Genomic DNA, 17,703 nt, shown 5'->3' with positions numbered 1-17,703 from the left:
TATATACCCAGTACTTGGAAGGCTGAAGCAGAAGAATTAACCATGATTTCAAGGCCAGCCTGAGCTACATAGTGGGTTCAAGGCAGACTGAACAACACAGTGCAATCCTGTCTCATAAAATAATTTTAAAAAATAGATTTAGTCTCCTGCATGTGGATGACCAGTTTTCCCAGCACAATTTGTTAAGAAGGTTATCTTTTTGATACTTTCGTCAAAGATCAGATTGCTGAATGTGCCTAGAGTTTTTTATGCAATCTCTGCTTTATTCCATTGTTCCAAATGCCTGTTTTTGTGTTAGTACCATGCTGTTTTTAATCATTGTAGCTTTGTAATATAACTTGAAGTCCAGGATTGTGATTCTTCCTGCTTTGCTTTTATTGCCCAAGATTACTTTGTTATTCTGAGTCACTCCTGACTCCATAGGAATTTTAGGATGGTTTCCTCTAGTCCTGTAAAAAATGCTATTGGTGTTTAGATTGGGATCACATTAAATCTTTATATCAGTTTGAAGTATGAACATATAAACAGTATTTGTTCTGCCTATTCAGGAACAGGAGACATATTTCCACTTTCTGGATCAAAGGAACAAAATGTTCTCTACAATTACTATTTTCAGAGTACCAAAGTTTTCATTGTAGGAGTCTTTTACTTCCTTGGATAGGTACATCCTTAAGTATTTAAAATTTTTTGACACTGTTATGATGGAGCTTCATTCTTTTTCTTCTCTGCAGAAATTCTTTTATTTTTTTTACTTTTTTTTTAACCCCTGAGCATGATCTCAAGTTGTATCCATTTACCTACAAAAGCCTCAAGATTATCTTTCTTTATAATCAGTAGTTTTCTATTGTATGAAAGTGTCCTGGCTTTCTAATCAATCTGCAGCTGATGGGCAAGTTACCCCACTTTTTTCTGGTTCCCTGTCACATTGTTTTCACATCTTTACCTTTCAGTCTATAAACTCCCTTTCAGGTTAAATGTATTTTTATATAAAGCATCTCAATGGACCCTATCTCCTGATCCACTCTGCCTGTGTATCTTTTTATTGGTGAATTGAGGCCATCTATATTAGTGATTATGGCCAACATTCTCTGTCTCACCTCTGCCATGCTATTTTTCTGCCACTGGTTACCTACTTTTCCCCTTCATTGCATTGACTGCCCCATTTAGGGGGCCCTCTCTGCTGCGCTTCCTGAAACCGTGTCTTTTTTTCTCTGAGTGTCCTGCAGTATGTTTTGTAGAATTTGTTTGGTAGTCATTGCAGAGATTTTTTAAAACACTGCTGTGTTAGTCTGGCAAGCTGCCCTGCTCCCTGCGGTGTTGTGGCGCAGATGATTCCGTTTTATGCTTTAGCTTGTTTTGTGTTATCATCTCCAGGAAGTTGGCAGCTGGATCAGTCAGCTAAGGAAACTGGCCAGTCTGGTGCGGTTCCAGAGGCTGCCCCGCCCTCTGGCTGGCTGGTGGACTGAGAACAGCTGACTCCAGAGCTCTTGCTCACGTGATCTCTGTGGGTCCCCGTTATGCTTCTTGTCCCCAGCCAGGGTGAGCACTTTCAGGGCCGCTTCTGTGAGGAGCAGCAGGTAGGCGCCTCCGTTCTGAAGGTCCACCATCCGAACTGCTGGAGGGGACATCGGACAGGCAGCCAAATGAACGTGGCAAATCAGGTATCAGGCTCTCCATTCTGGTCCTGAGCTCTTCAAGTAGTGGATACAGAAAGTGACTGGCCTCAAGTTGTCCTACACTGTCTTTTGTTACCCTTTCCTTCCCTTGTCCCCTACCTCAAGGAAGTTTGCTCCGCCCTTCCTTCCTTTATCCTTTGACCTTCTTTCCCCCTCAATAACAGACCTTTTCTCCTTTCTCTTGCTGACTTAGCAGCACACTGGAGGGGAGAGGAGAGATTAATCAGTGACAGGAAGCTGCGTCTTGTTCAGAGCGGTGACCTGCTGTAGTCAGACAAATCTTTGCAAGCCGGCCCCAGGAGTTTCTCCCACTTCCCGCCTGCTGCTCATCCACCTGCTTCTGCCATGAGGAGCCTTAGGGCCTTCCTCTTCCTATTGGGGGTCCTGGGGGCTTTTGCCGACTTCTGTGGTGAGTAACCAGGCCTATATCATTTCCCTTTCCTCCTTGGTCGCAGGGAGAGAGGACTATCTTTCCAAGACCCTCATTATGTATCTGGGGAAACCGAAATTCAAGAGTGGGATGGGGGAATTTATGTGCTCACCCTGGGTTCCCACAGTGGTTTGGGTTTATCTGGACCTCAGTGTTTGGCACTTTGTATCGAGATTAGTTAGATGCCTGACTGTCCACTGGAGGAGTCAGACAAGACAGGTCAGACAATAGGAAGGGATCAAGATCTTCGCCGTTAGGCGTGTTGGTGCATACCTGTGATTCCAGCACTCATGAAGCTAAGGCAGGAGAATTACTGGGAATATGAGGCCAGCCTGGGCCACATAGTGTGTCAAAGGCCAACCTGAGCTACATAATAAGACCTTGTCTAAACAAAACACAACACTCCCTCATTAATTCATTTATCCACCCAATGCACATTTACTGAGGCTTCTTAGTGCCTGGCCTGGTCTTAGGCTTTGGAGAAAGAACAAAGAGCAGGACTAGTTTGATCTCTACTTTCCTGGAGTTTAAATCTTAGGGGTGAGGGTGGATAAAAGAAATCAGTTTGGCTACAGGTGGTGGCACATGCCTGTATCCTAGTACTCGGGAGGTTAAAGCAGGAATATTACCTTCAGTTTGAGGCCAGCTTAGGCTACATAGTGAATTCAAAGCTGGCCTGAATTACTGAGATAGACCCTGCTTCAAAAAACAAAACAAAACATAAAGAGATCAAGCTTACAAATTGGGCTATGGCAGACACCAACCAGGAGTAGAATGGAAGTAGACAGCCAAGGGACACCCCCCAACCCCCCACCCGGTTCAGGGAAAGCTTTGGAGACCCCCATGGGAGCTGAGACCCAAAGAAAGAAAAGGAACCACTGGGCAACAGAGTGGGTCCCACATTCCAGGCAGAGAGAAGTCAGTGCTCAGAGACGCTGCCTGCTTGCATCTTTTTTGTTTTTTGGGAGATAAAATTTCACTATGTAGTTCAGGCTAATCCGAACTCACTTTTCAGCTCAGGATGGCCTTGATCTTATAGCTATCCTTTTGCTTCATTCAGTCCTGGAGTTACAGGCATGCAACACTATGCCCAGTGCAAGGCTGCTTTTATTATGCTTGGTGAATCTGCCTGCCTCTTTCTAAAGAGGCTAAACTGTCAGCTTCCCTTACAGCTGCCTCCTTAGCATTTTTAACCCCAGCTGACTCATTACAGTAGAGGTCAGAGCCAGGGTGAGGACAGAGGGCCCCTTTACCAGTTTCAGCATGGGGAGAAGAAAAGAGGTACGAAAGAACAGATGATCAGATTGTTAGCAGCAAGAAACAGAATGTTACAGAAGTAGAAACAGAAGCTGGGTGTGGTAGCACATGCCTATAACTCCAGTGCTTGGGAGGCTGAGGCAAGAGGATTGCTGTGAGTTTGAGGTCAGACTAGGCTATATAGCGAGTTCAAGGCCAGCTTGAGTTGCATAGCAACACTCTGTTTAAAAAAAAAAAAAAAAAGTGGAAACGGACACCAAGAAAAGGAAAGGAAAAACCAATCCTCCCTGGCTCTCTTTATAAACATTATCTGAGAAACTAGCCACATTTTCTGGCCTGGCCTCCCAGAGCAAAGCATTATTTCAGGTTTTACACCGGTGAATGGTTACCTAGAAGTAATAGATAACTGGAGGAGACTGGCCTAAGTTAGTGGGGTCCAAGCTCAGAGAGATGGGGCTTGTTCTAGGAACCTGGTCCTCATGCCAGGAAGCCCAGGAGGCAGGCAAAACTCTGCGACAGTTCTTTTCCTTAGTCCTGGGGTTTGAGGGTCCTGCCTGGCATTCTAGATGCGGTGCAGTGGAGGCCACCGGAGTCACTGGGAAGCTGTAGTTAGCAGTGACTGAAAAGCTGTGAAGCAGTAAAAGGGGAAGAAAAGTCCAAAGTGCCTCCACCAGGCTACTCTAAGTGACCCTGTGCTGAGCTCAGGTCCCTTCCCCAGGGCAGCAGACAGTAGGTAACCAGAACTGGGAAATAAAGACTCTGAGGCTTCCACTGCCAGTATTTCAATATCCTGATTACACAATTTCAAGTAAATTCCAAGGCACAAAAGGCTGACTGTAGCTCGCCTCACAGTCTCAGACCATTTTTACTTAAATGCAGAGACGGCATGGCAGGAAAAGCATCATTTTGATATCTGCATGAAGCAAATTGACCAGGCAGCCTGGTGAACCAACTAGCAGTTTGGAGTGTTTGGAAACTGGATGCATTACAAATGCTGGGTGGGGCTAAAGTTCTTGTCAATGGGTAGAACATGTGTTCAGGGTACCAAGGAGCCAGAGGTTTGCAGTCAGGCCCATTTTTGGCTTTGCAGCTTTGTCTAAAGCACAATATAGATTTGAACTCCTGTTTCCTCTTTTGTGCAAAGCAATGATGACAGTATCTGCATAGCACATCTGATGTGGGAACCAAGGGAGATGGGGTACAATGCCTATGGCATAGCACATGGCTTAATATCCAGCCTTGCTGTCACTCCTGATGAGCAGGGCAATAGCACCCTTTGCCCTCAGCCTACCACCTCTTCCTGTCCCATTCTAACAGCTTTGGGGGACATCTGCTTTCACCTTTTATTCACTGCATTTCAGTATAGTCATGCAGAGGAATATATATGGGATGAAGATGGGAGGAGAGACATTCATTCTCTGGGAAAGGTTCAGCTAAGGCCAGGCCAGTTGCTTGTTAATGGTCTGGCCTACAGCCTTCGGTGCACTGTTTTCCGTTTTTCAGTCATACCACAGTTGGATAGTCAGCTGGTGGAGAGGCTTGGCCAACAGCTGTTGCCCTGGATGGACCAGCTCTCCAGGGAGCACCTGAACCCCAGCATCTATGTGGGCCTGCGCCTCTCCAGCCTGCAGGCTGGGACCAAGGAAGATCTGTACCTGCACAGCCTCAAGCTTAGTTATCAACGGTGCCTCCTGAGGTATTGTACTTTCTTTTTTTCCCCTTGTTTTGTTTCACATCCTAAGAGACAGGAGACCTGGGTCCTGGTGTGGGCCTGTCACTGTTTTGTTGGCAGACATTAGGCAAATTTTGTCATCTGTGGGTCTTTCTCTGTTTATAGAATGAAGGAGTTAGTAGGATGAATTAAAAACATACCACAGTGATATATGTATACTTATATTTATAGTAGCACAGTTTATAATAGCCAGATCATGGAAACCACGTAAATGCCCATTGACTGAGGGATGAATAAAAAAGATGTGATATTTTTATATAGTAGAGTACTACTCAGCCATAAAGAATTATAAACTGGACACTATTATAGGTAAATGGATGCACCTTGAGAACATACTCATTAGTGAAATAAATAAGAGACATATGTGTAAACATTGTATTGTTTTATTAGTGTGACAAGTTGAAGAAAAAACATGTATATGTGTATGAATATGTGTATAAAAATAGTTGAGATAGCTATGCTACTGATTTATCTGAGTTCACTGAAGAGAAAGATTTGTACCGATATTGTTCAGATAATTGAAGGCAGATGTCTTTTTTTTTGTTTGTTTGTTTTCTTTTTTATTGGTACTGGGGATCGAACTCATGACCGCCTGCTTGCAAGGCAGGTGCTTATGCCGCTGAGCTAAATCCCCAACCCTGAAGGCAGATGTCTTGTGCTCTGGGTGAATGATTTGGGAATGACAATACACAATGTGTGTACTATTGTTACTCCCTGACTGATGTACTTTAAAATTTTGTTGTACTTTCTCTTCCTCCTCCTTCTTCTTCTACTCTTCCTTCTCCTTATTCTTCTCCTTTTCCTCCTCCTCCTCCTTCTTCTTTTTGTTTCTTTGTATTTATGAATAGATTTGTAAAAAAATCAGATATTCTAATAGAGGGCCCTTGTACTACTGCTGCATGCTTTTATATGAGACAGACATTGCTAATCCTTAACCACACTCATCCTGAACCAAGAAACAGCTCCTGACTCTTGTTTCCCTCCTGTGCATGAAGCAGGCATCATTAATCTATGATTATACTCTTGCACTGATCATGGAATTAGCACCTGACTGTGTTTCCCTACTGTGCATGAGGCAGACATCATTAATCCATGACTGTTCTTTCGTCTTTCCTGTGTGTAAGGCAGACATTGCTAATTCATAACTATTCTTTCATACTCAGCCCAGAAGCAGCATCTTTTTGCTCCTTTCCCAAGGGGCATTAAGGAGAGGACTGTTCTGGGGTTTGAATGAACTTTGAAGAGTCAAGAGCAACTTCCTTTCGAGAAATGGATGTAAAGTGGGGAAAGGGACGAAAGGGAAGGGTGCATGAAGCACGGCCAAACCACGGGGCAAGCCCAGGTGATTTAAATGATGGTGCCCTCAGAATTACTCTTTGAGCTTACTTTTTCATCCATTTAAACGTCAGCTGGCCACACCTTACTTTTGGAAGTTCTAGCAATGTTTCCAATTGTTAGCATTTTTTCCACTTTGTGATGCATGTGTGGGGTACCCTAAATCAGGCTTACCAAAATGTTAACAGTTCAAAGTGGAATAAAAGTTCTTAATTTGCCTTGTCCTAGGCCTGCTACCAGCGATGACAACAGTGACTGCCCAACCAAGCCTTCCATGGGTCAGCTGGCCCTCTACATGCTCGCTCTCAGGGCTAACTGCGAGTTCATCAGGGGCCACAAGGGGGACAGGCTGGTCTCACAGCTCAAGTGGTTCTTGGAGGATGAGAATGGTGCCATTGGTGAGGGGACATCCTATTTTGGGTATGGGAAGGGGCTAGTAGGTCTTACCATGTGATATTCTTGGTAAGAACTAGAACTTGGGACTTTTTCCCCCCAGTCTCTTTCCCACTCTCCATTTACCTATCTCACTCTCCATCTAGATGTTCTTGCTGCTTCAGTAGCCATGCTTGATCCAGCCTTTCCTGAACCCTACCCCATATATACTCTGTTAGCCAATCCTGCTGCTCAGCTACCTAAACTGAGCTCCTACACTCACCTTCTAGGACACCTATCTACCTCCTTACTCCTTATACCTTGCCTGCTTCTTAGCCTTTTTCTACCGACTTTCTGGCCTCTTGATATTAACCAGCATGTAATAGCCAGAGTGAGGCTTTTAAATATAAATCCTATCTTGTTAGTGCAGCTGGTACCCTGCAGAGGCCCCTCACTGCTTTGCTAACAGCCTTCAGGCCATCCTGTCTGCCTTTTTCTCCTTTCTAGGCACTGCTCTGCTCGCACTCTCACCCACCTCTCTCTAGGGCACTGACCACACTGTCCTCTCAGCACAGGAGCCAAGGCCACATGATCTCTCCATCCCCTTCTAGCTCAGTCCTGCTCTGCCTTTTCCTCCTGCTGCCCCAATGTCACTTCCTTATGGAATTCTGTCCTGATTCCCAGCTATTCAAAAACATCTGTCATGTGGCTCCAGAGACCTCAGGCCACACATCTGAGTTCCAAGCATGCTCTGGTGGGTATGAGCGAGGACCAGTTGAGGCAGTGAAGTATCTCATGCTCTCTAAGAATATGCCATATCAAGGAGTGAAAGCAATGGCATCCCATGTGCTGGCTGCTTGCTGGGAGTTGGCAGAGGCAAGCTCTCAGGCCCGGCATAACAAGTCCACTTTGTGGCTTTCTTCAACCCAGGGCACAATCACAAAGGCCATCCCCATACCAGCTACTACCAGTATGGCCTCAGCATCCTGGCCCTGTGTGTCCACCAGAAGCTGGTTCGTGACGGCATTGTAGGCAAGCTCCTGTATGCTGTGGAACACGACCACCAGGACCATCTCTCTGTGGGTGAGTGGGATAAATCCTGTTGAAGACAGGCCAGCATTCTGTCAGCCCCCAGCCCCAGCTGAAAACCCCACACCCTGGCCTCATGCTTACCTTTCCCTGAGACTCCTTCTTATCAAGTCTCTTAAAGGGAAGTGGGGAGGGGGCTGAGGTGTGGGGCAGTGGCTTTGATCCTGACCCTAATCCATCACACATTCACTATAGGGCCTCCTGGGCAAGTCAGATGGCCTCACATATAAAATGACCTCCCAGAAACTATTGATAAGGGATGCCTTACAACCAAAGGGCTTGGATATGCCTGGCATAGAGAAAGTTCTGGGTGCATAGTAATATTCTCAGCACCATTCAAGTCAAGAAGCCTGAGAACTTGATTCAGGATCTGCTTCCTTATTGCATGATCTTAAGCCACTATTTCCTTTTCTTGCCATTGTTATTCAAGGTCTTTTCTAGGCCTGACATTCCATGAATGAGTGTGTTCCTTCACAGGCTGGAGTAGGATGCAGAAAGTGGAGGGGGTAGTTGTCCAGAGGATAGCAGCGGGGCCCTTGCCAGCACGGAGATTGTTTTGCCTCAGAACCTTGTGGAAAAATCACTGTGGAGCCACACATGGTGTGCGTACCTGTAAAGGTAGTTAATTGGGAGGCTATAGCAAGAGGATCACAAGTTCAAGGCCAGCCTGGGTAACTTAGACCCTGTCTTAAAATAAAAATGAAAAGGGGCTGAGGATGCAGAGCTCAGTGTAAAAGCCCTGAATTCAATTCCCACTACTACTACTATTAAACACACAAGAAAGGCAGAAAGGAAAATCTATTGTGATGCTGGGCATGGTGGTGTATGTCTGTAATCCCAGTACTCTGGAGGCTTAGGAAGGAGGACTGTTGTAAGTTCGAGGCCAGTCTGGGCTGCAAAGTGAGTTCAAGACCAGCCTGAACTACACAGTGATACCCTATCTCAAAAAGATAGAAAGAGAAAGAGAGAGAGAGAGAGAGAGAGAGAGAGAGAGAGAGAGAGAACAAGCAAGCAAGCAAGCCTATTGTGGATATGTGAAATTACCAGAAGAGGGTGAAAGCTTTTAAAAATCCCAGGACCTGGGCAACTCCCTATACTCATTAAATTGGGCTGCATGGAGTCAGTAGTTTGCTTAAAATTCCACCAGGGTTTCCATCTTCCAGCCAGGTGTGGGAAAGAATATTAAGAGGACACAGTCTTCTTGGACCTCCCTCTATCCATGTCGTCTTGAAAGGAACAAACCAACCAACCCAGTTTGCTGAGTCTTGAGAGGTTTCCTGGGATGTAAGACATTCAGGGTTCATACTTGAACTGGTGACACTCGCTGGTCTGACAGTGTTACCTGAAACTGCTTCAAGCCTTTCTGTGGCTGCCCATTGTCAAAAGGGTTTGAACCTTAAGGCCTTGCCTGGCTTGGTCTAGCTTGGCCCCATGTGGGTGTCTAGGTCATCATAGGTCTTGTCCCTCTCCAGACACAGTGGCCATGGCAGGCTTGGCCTTTATCTGCCTTGAGCGCTCTTCCTTCAACCCTGATCTGAGACAGCGGATCTCCACGGCTATTGGGACAGTGCAGGAGAAGATCCTGAAGGCCCAAACCCCTGAGGGCTACTTTGGGAATGTCTACAGCACCCCACTGGCACTGCAGGTGGGAAATAGACCCTGGAACCCTGGTCATCCTTGGGGGTAGGGGTGGGGTGGGGTGTCCTCTGAAATGGGAAGTGAGGGGTGCGGTGGCCAGGGGTTGAAGATCTGGCTCCCCCCTACCAGCTGACTCACCTCTTCTCTCTTTGCCCCACCTCTCGCAGTTGCTGGTGTCTTCCCCCATGTCTCGGGTGGATCTGGGCACCGCATGCCTTAAGGCAAGGGCAGCTCTGCTGGTCAACCTGCAGGATAAAGCCTTACAGAATCCTATCATAATTTCCCAGCTGTTGCCTGTCTTGAACCACAAGACCTATGTGAATCTCATCTTTCCAGACTGCCAAGCGCCAAGAGGTAGCCAAGCTCTTTACAATTTGCTGAGCACTCATTGATGTGTGCCTGTCCCAGTGAGGGGAATTTGCTGGGTTCTGATTTGCAGGGGCCACATGAGTTTGTGGGTGTGTGTGGAACATAGTGGCTAAAATGGGGTCACAGCTTCTGTCATGGGTGTCTAACCTGCCAGGGCTGTACTGAGTGAAGAGGAACTATCCTAGAATGCATATAAAATACATAATAGAGTTAATATTTACCAGTAACAAAATTTCCTTTTTAATTTTTAACTTATTGCCGGACATATTGACATATGCCTGTAATCCCAGCACTCAGGAGGCTGAGGCAGGAGGATACCTGCAGGTTGGAGGCCAGCCTGGGCTACATAGTGAGTTTCAGACCAACCTGAACAATATAGTGAGACCTTGTCTCCAAAAAAGACAGATACAAACAGACAGAGAAAGAGGAATAGAGAGACGGATAGGGATTGATCTGAGGAGGTGAATGGAATGCCAGTGGACAAGGGAGAAGGGAGGTCAGAGCAGAGGGGAAGCAGCAAGATCAAAGGCACAGAGAAGTAAGGACTTTAGGAGAACATTTTGCAAGAGTGGTGTCTGTGGGGGAGTAAGCAGGAGTATCAGGCAGGAGAAAGACAAAAGACTGAAGTCTGGGGCGCAGCTCAGTGGTGGAGCACCTGCCTGGCATGCTCCAGGGCCTGAGCTTGGTTCACAGCACTGCAAAAAATAAAATAAAACAAAGTAAAATAAAATGAGGTGAGGCCATTAGAGGTGACAGGGGAGTGACAGGAAGAAATGTGTGCTCTTCAGAGAGTCCTCTGGCAGATAAGTGGGAGGGAGATTCCAGAAGCAGAGAGAAGAGTGAGGAACCTGCCTGTGGGAGGTGGAGAGATATGGAGGCTGAGGGACCAGGGGAGCCGGGTTGACAGCCAGGCTTCAGCCGAGCAGATGGTCACGGCATTGGGAAGGACATAGGGAAGGATATGGTCCAGATGGGCCACAGCATCTTCAAGGGAGGGAAGGAGGACTCACATCCGGGCCCTGTCCTTACACCAGCTGTCCCTTCTTGTCTCCCTGGCACAGGGCTGCTGGGAGCAGCTCCTGAGGACTCCTCCTTGATCCACGTCCCAGAGGTCATCAGTGTAACACTGAAGGTCTCCAGCGTCTTGCCGCCCTACGAACAAACCATCTCAGTGCTGGCCAAGTCCTCCTTGGAAGACATTCTGAAGAAGGCCCAGGAGCTAGGGAAATTCACGTGAGGACCCCCTCCCCCCAGCCCAACTGCCATCAACCTTACATACCTGAAATGGTGTCATAAAAAGGATGGGGCGGGGGGCTGAGGATTTAGCTCAGCAGCGTAAGCTCCTGCCTTGCAAGCGTGTGGTGGTAAGTTCGATCCCCAGTACTGATTAAAAAAAAAAATGGGACAAAGAGGATTCCTCTGGGAGCAGCACTGCTTCCCCTTCTGCACTCCTTTCTCCTGTTTACTGTCATGGAAACTGGAACTGTGGGCCAGCATTGTCATTAAGAGAGCAAGTTCCCGAAACATAGTCTCTGCATTGGAACCCAGATCTTATGCCCTCCAGCTAGGGTTCCCAAACTCAGTGAGGAAGCTGAGTATGCTCCCTTCCTTACAGGACCAATATGAGGAGCCCAGGAATTAGTGCACTTAAGAGATCTTGGCACATGCCTTTCATATGTGCAGGGTTTAGCATGTACTAAGCACTCAATACAGGTCAGCTTTCATAAATGTAAGAATTTTAAAAAGCCAGGCATGGTGGCTCACACCTGTAATCCCAGCATTCAGGAGGCTGAGACAGGGAATTGCCCAGAGTTCTAAACCAGCCTGATTACAGAGTGAGAATCTGTCTAAAAGAAAAAAAAAATTTTTAATATTGAATAATCTTAGCCAGATATTGTGGCAAATGCTTGTAATCCCAGTATTCTGGAAGACTGTGGCAGGAAGATCACAAATTCAAGCCCAACCTGGACATTTTCTTAAGACCTTGTCTCAAGTCAAGCATGGTAACACACACTTGCAACCCCATTGCTCTAGATGCTGAGGCAGGAGAATTACTGCAAGTTTGAGGCCAGCCTGGGCTACATAATGAGTTCAAGGCCAGGCTGAACTTCACAGCAAAAATAAAAAGAACAATAACAAACCCCACAAGACCCTGCCTCAAAAACTGCTGGGGATGTAGCTCAGTGCCAAGGCCATGGGTTCCTTCCCCATACAGGACAGAAACAAACAAACTTGCTTCTCACCATGAGATCTAACAAGTCTGAGAAAGAACATGTCTAGGTCACCACTCCTAATAAGATGAACATGATTCTCATGTTACCAGGAAAGACTCTGACTGAGAGAAGTTGAGCACCTTTTATCAGGTCACCTCTTCCCTTGACTTCTCAGGAAAGAGAGGACCCCAATTTCTGTGCCAACCAAAATTCCCAGAAAAAGCATCCTGCAGCCAAGGAGACGCCTTGAGGGCTGGGCGTGGTGTCCCACGCCTGTATAATACCAGCACTCGGGAAGATGAGCCCACAGGTTTGCCATGAGTTTAAAACCAGCCTGGGTTACATAGTGAAATCCTGTCTCAAACAAACAAACTCTCCCGAACCCTATGTTAAATGATTTGGATGTGCATCACTAGGTTTACTAAATACCAAGTCCTTTTGCTTTCTTCCCCTAAACAGCTATAAATCCTAACAACTTTGCAAATTAAACAGAAAGGAAAGTAGAAAAACCAATAATGTTTAGGTAAGGGCCATCAGCAGGAGTGCAGATTTATACTGCCAGGCCAGGTGATCTCCCCTCCCTTGTACTGGAGCCACCATTACACTGGCTTCCGCAGCTCCCTGGGCTCCTGCTGGGCCCAAACACTTGGTTCCCTGCCAGGCCCTCCCGTCCCTGTCTGTCTTCCTGTGTCTCCTGCAGCGCAGAGTGGTGCAGTCACTGGCAGCTACAAGACTCCTGCTGAGCGCCTTGGCCCAGCTCCGTCCAGCAGATGTGAAAATTACCCAGAGCTTAGTAGTACTTGTGTTTGGATATTGTCATTAAAAGGAAAAGCAAATACAATTTCACATTTTTTATTCAGAGCTTCGAGAAGCTCTGAGAAGCATCATGGACGCCCACCTGAAAAACGGTTCTTTCCTAGTGCAGGTGGGCGACTGCACTGAGTTCAGGAGCTACGTGGGAAGGACGTGAGTACTCAGAAGAGAAAGCTGCACTGCAGAGTCACACAGAAGTGAAGGGAGGTGGCCCAGAGCTGCCATGTGGCCTGGCAGAATTGAAGAAGGAGCAGAGACAAGAGCTGCTTGTGGACATTCCCGGAAGAATACAGTCCCTCTACATCTGCAGGCTCCACGTCCTCAGAGCCAATCAACTTTGCACTGAAAATATTAGGAAAACAGTTGTGTCTCAACTGCACATGCACAGACTTCTTGTCATTGTTCCCTAAGCAACCATTTACATAGTGTTTCATTATATTAGTAAATGTAAGATCTAGAGATTATTTAAAGCATATGAGATGATTCACATAGGGTTTATGCAACTGCTAGGCTATTTTATATAAGGGGCTGAGCATCTGTGAGTTTTGTGTCCCTGAAGGGAGAGAGTCCTGAATTTAATTCCCAGGACCAACATCCTGTCCTCTAAAAAAGCCAAACAAACAAACGAACCAACTCAGAAGCCCACTTGGGGTTACTTAGGCTATGGGCAGGTACAGTCCTTCCAAGTGAGCTTCTAGGTTGGTCTATTTGGTTAATTTTGAGGGGAGGGAAGAGGTTTGTCCTGGGGATTAGACCTAGGACTTTCCTTTAAGCTGAGCTATACCCCCAACCCATTTTTATTTTATTTTATTTTGTCTTTTATTGTGACAAGGTCTCTCTATGCAATTCAGGATGGACTTGAGCTCACTTTGTAACCCAGGCTTGTCTTGAACTCATAAAGATCCTCCTGCCTCACCCTCCCAAGTGCTAGGATTATAGGCATATACCACCATAGCCAGTTTAATTTTTATTTTTAGTCAGGGTCTCACTAAGTCCCTAAGTACCCCAAGCTAGGCTTGAATTCACAATCCTCCTGCCTTAGTCTCCCAAAGTGCTGGGGTATCTCCAGCAATGGGGAGTGAGGAGTGTGTAGAATCAGAGCAGACTTAGCAACTCAACCCCTAAAGGAAAAGCCCCGAGCCATGGAAACTTCCAGAACAAGAGATCCACTCCTACACCAGTGCCTCTGCCTCTGTTCCTCTTGTCCCTGTGACTCTGTGCACTGGCCTCACCCTCTCTTGAACTGCACACTGGCTTCTGTGAGGTGCCAGGGGCCTTTTGCTTTTCACCCCCACAGTGCACCCTCCAGAGAGGGGACAACTGCTGCGTTGATAGGGTAATAGTTGTCTCTTCCTGGAGGCCACGTCATGGTCAACGGAGGATGACACCTGAGTGGCAGCATCAGTGGTCCTGGGGAGAAATGTGTAGAAGACCCATGGATCTATAGTGAGATGGCCCAGAAGGGTCTTGGCTAGTGCTGTCCCTGAAGGACAGGGCAAAATTTTTGTGATGGTGTGGGTGAGTTCACTTCTGCCCTTGGAAATAACAGTCACCTCTCGTCACCTTCCCCTTTGCTAGGTATGGAACTCAGGCCTCCTTGTCTGGTCCCTTCCTGACCTCTGTGATGGGGAAAGTACCTGGGGACCGAGAGTTCTGGCAGCTCCTCCGAGCTCCTGACACCCCTTTGCTGCAAGGTGAGTCTGGTGGCTGCCACCCATTCCTATTCCTACCTGACCAGCAACTCACTCCACTCAGCTTGCCTTCCTCCCTGCTTCCCCTCTGTTCTGCTCTCCCTTCTCCTTGTTCTGGCAGTCTTCAGATCTCTGTCTCTCTCTGTCTCTGTCTGTCTGTCTGTCTGTCTGTCTCTCTCTCTCTTTCTCTCCAGTACTGAAGATTGAATCCAGGATCATTGGAATTTTGCCAAATCCCAAAATGGCCCAGGCTGGCTTAAACCTGCCAACCTCTTGATGCTGCCTCCAAAACTCTAGGATTACAGGCACATATCTCTACACCTGGCTGATATTTTAAAAACTAAGTAAAATTTCCAGATGTGATAGTACATGCCTGAAATCCCAGCATTCAGGAGCCTGAGACAGGAGGATCTCCATGAGTTCAAGGCCAGCCTGGACTATATAGTGAATATAACACTGGCCTGAACTGGAGTAAGACCCTGACTCAAAAAAATAAAGCAAAAATCATACTTCCTATATATGATATTTAATAGATTCAACAATGTGTGTAATCTAAAATTTTCTAGTTACAGAAGCTAATACTAACAACATATCTTATTTAACCCAATATATTATAAAATTATTATTCCAAAATGCAATCAATGTAAAATTATTAATCTAAGCTTTACATACTGGGCAGTTCTAGACTCTACCTTTTATCCCTTTAGCCTCCCCACAGCTAGAGGAAAAAAGAAGCGACTTAGACATTTCTTCTCATTTATATTCCCAGTGAACCAAAGGTATAAGTCCCTTCTCAGCTGTAGTGTTTTGAGTTTCCTCCTGTTTTGTACTGCTCAGGTTGCTGTGACAAAATTCCATGAACTGGATGCTTCTAACCAACAGAAATGTATTTTTGCACAGTTGTAAAGGCTCAAAAGTCCAAGATCAAAGAGCCAACAGCTCTGGCATCTGACAAAGATCTGTTTTAATATTTGGCAACTTTTAGCTGTGTCCTCACATGGTAAAAGGTTGGCAGCACTATGGGCCTGGTTTATTTTAGTTTTGTTTGCTTGGTTTTTGAGACAAGATCTTGCCGTATAGTCAGGCTGGCCTTGAACTCACTATATGTTCCACGCTGGCCTTCAATTGTGGCGGTCCTCCTGCCTCAGCTTCCTAAATCCTGAGCTCAGGTCTCTTTTAAAAGCCACTATCTCTGCCAGGCATGATGGCACACCTCTGTAAGCCCAGTACTCAGGAAGCTGAGGCAAGAACATCTCCTCAAGTTTCAGACCAGCCTAGGCCAATAGAAAATTCAAGCCAGCCTGAACTACATGGTGAGACCCATTTATAAATATATGCATGCATACATATGTACGGTAATCCAATTCTTGAAGTTTCCACCCTGGTGACCCAAATACCTCACAAAGGCCCCTACCTGTAATACCTTCCCTTTGGTGCTTAGGTTTCAACGTATGAATTTTGTGAGGGAGCTTGGCATTCAGATCATGGCATGTCCATGAAAAAGCACCTGGATTCTCAGAGGAGCCTTCCAGCTCCCCTGTGGGCTATGAGTTTGATTTCTGATTTTTTTCCATGCTGGATACAACCTGGGGTTCATGCATTCTAGGCAGTGCTCTGCCACTGAGCTCCATACCCAACCCATTGTTGGTAATGTCATCCTTCCCATTTCACTAGGGAGAACACCAGCATGCATCGGTTAAGTAATTTGCTCGTGATGCTAATGAGTGACAGGGCTAGGGCTTGAACCTAGGAGTCTTACTGGAGTGTGAATCCTCTAGAGCACAGAAGGAGACTTCATCTGTGGTCCTGGCTCTCCATCCAGACAACACTGAGCAAGTCCCTCCTCCTGATGGCCCTGGAGGTGTTACAAAGGCAGTGTCTCTGCCCATCAAGCATTGTCTCTGCCCATCAAGCATTGTCAGGGTCCTGGTTTCTTCTGCCCTGTGTTTGTTATCCATCATGGAGCTTGGTGTCCCTGTTCTCTGTGAGCTCCACACTGCAAAATGAGCCTTTTAAACCTGGTTCCAGCTCGCTACTACCAACTCCTGAGCACATCTGACAGACCTTGGCTTCAAGGTTGGGGTTCAGATGATGAGAATGGCGGGGGGGCACTGCCTGTTAAGCCTATATGCCATGTATTTCTGCAGGTATTGCTGAATACAAACCACAGAATGGAGAAACCATCGAAATAAGACTGGCTAGCTGGTAGCCATGGGTCTTCTCACCCTAGCAGTCTCGCACACTCCCTGGGCTTCTGTCCCCTTCCTGACCCTGTAGTCGCCTCCTAGACTCTGGAGCAATGTCCCAGAACACCTCATCTACCACCTCTGCGAGGATCTAAACCACAGCTCACACTGGAGCAGGGAGCCAAGCACCTCCCCTGGGAAGCCTGGCCCTGCAGGTGTCATGAAGTCTGCCCCAAGGTCTGAAGGACCTGTGACTCTCCTCTCAGACTCCTCAGCAGAAGGAGGAGAGGAAGTCTGTCTGCTGCAGCATCATGAGTACCACTGCTCGGGGACTGAGCTCCTGCAAGGGGCCTCCATGCCCCAGGGACTGCAGCCCTGACCCAAGGTCTCCACTCTGTTGTCACCATAGTGGCCCTAGAGCTGGTTGTAGTTGCAGTGGCTGGTGAGGCCTCAGCAGGGTTGCTTGATGCCTACTTCTGAAATGATTAAAGTCTTAATTATCTGAGCATGCGCTGCAGCCTCGTGATGCCTTATGACTCAGCAAGCTTGGGAAGGTGGCAAGAAGGGCAGATGCCCCAAGGGCAGGAGGGGAACACAGGAGAACACTCAATGTGGCTTCAAGAAGGGGAGGATGTTGGCTGTGGCAGCCCTGACTGCCATTTATTGAGCACCTACTTGCTAGACACTGCTGGCACAACTCTGTGAGTCCTTATGATTTGTGTGTGTGTGTGTGTGTGTGTGTGTGTGTGTGTGTGTGTGTGTTTGAGACAGTTTCACTATGCAGTTCAGGCTGGCCTTGAACTCACATTGTAGCCCAGGCTGGCTTCAAAAAATCAGAGCAATTCTCCTACATTAGCCTCCTGAATGCTGGAATTACAGGCGTGTACCACCACACATAGTAG

General features: G+C 46.8%; 1 protein-coding gene across 4 annotated transcripts; it reads left to right on the top strand.

Moving 5' to 3' along the window:
* The first annotated feature begins 1,460 nt into the window (after nucleotides 1–1,460).
* On the top strand, nucleotides 1,461–17,306 carry Tcn2 (transcobalamin 2). 4 transcript variants are annotated; one of them, XR_010039719.1, is made up of 11 exons: nucleotides 1,461–1,661; nucleotides 1,870–2,085; nucleotides 4,867–5,059; nucleotides 6,659–6,828; nucleotides 7,733–7,885; nucleotides 9,364–9,536; nucleotides 9,697–9,883; nucleotides 10,960–11,131; nucleotides 13,037–13,077; nucleotides 14,503–14,618; nucleotides 16,763–17,306. XR_010039719.1 is itself a non-coding variant. In XM_003478313.5 (10 exons), the coding sequence occupies exons 2-10, from the start codon at nucleotides 2,022–2,024 to the stop codon at nucleotides 16,822–16,824; spliced, it is 1,290 nt and encodes a 429-aa protein (XP_003478361.1). In that variant the 5' UTR covers nucleotides 1,462–1,661; nucleotides 1,870–2,021; the 3' UTR covers nucleotides 16,825–17,306. The 4 variants fall into 4 exon arrangements, 3 of the variants coding, with proteins under 3 accessions (XP_003478361.1, XP_063082016.1, XP_063082017.1); XM_003478313.5 differs by lacking the exon at nucleotides 13,037–13,077 and having other exon boundaries at nucleotides 1,462–1,661; XM_063225946.1 differs by lacking the exon at nucleotides 13,037–13,077 and having other exon boundaries at nucleotides 1,483–1,661; nucleotides 1,873–2,085.
* Nucleotides 17,307–17,703: the final 397 nt, after the last annotated feature.

This window comes from Cavia porcellus, unplaced genomic scaffold, assembly GCF_034190915.1.
Source record: "Cavia porcellus strain 051 isolate PalLab524CR breed Dunkin Hartley unplaced genomic scaffold, mCavPor4.1 scaffold_16, whole genome shotgun sequence".
NCBI classification, from domain to species: Eukaryota; Metazoa; Chordata; class Mammalia; order Rodentia; family Caviidae; genus Cavia; species Cavia porcellus.
Note: the sequence above shows the minus strand (reverse complement) of the source record. Positions and strands in the feature narration are given on the sequence as shown.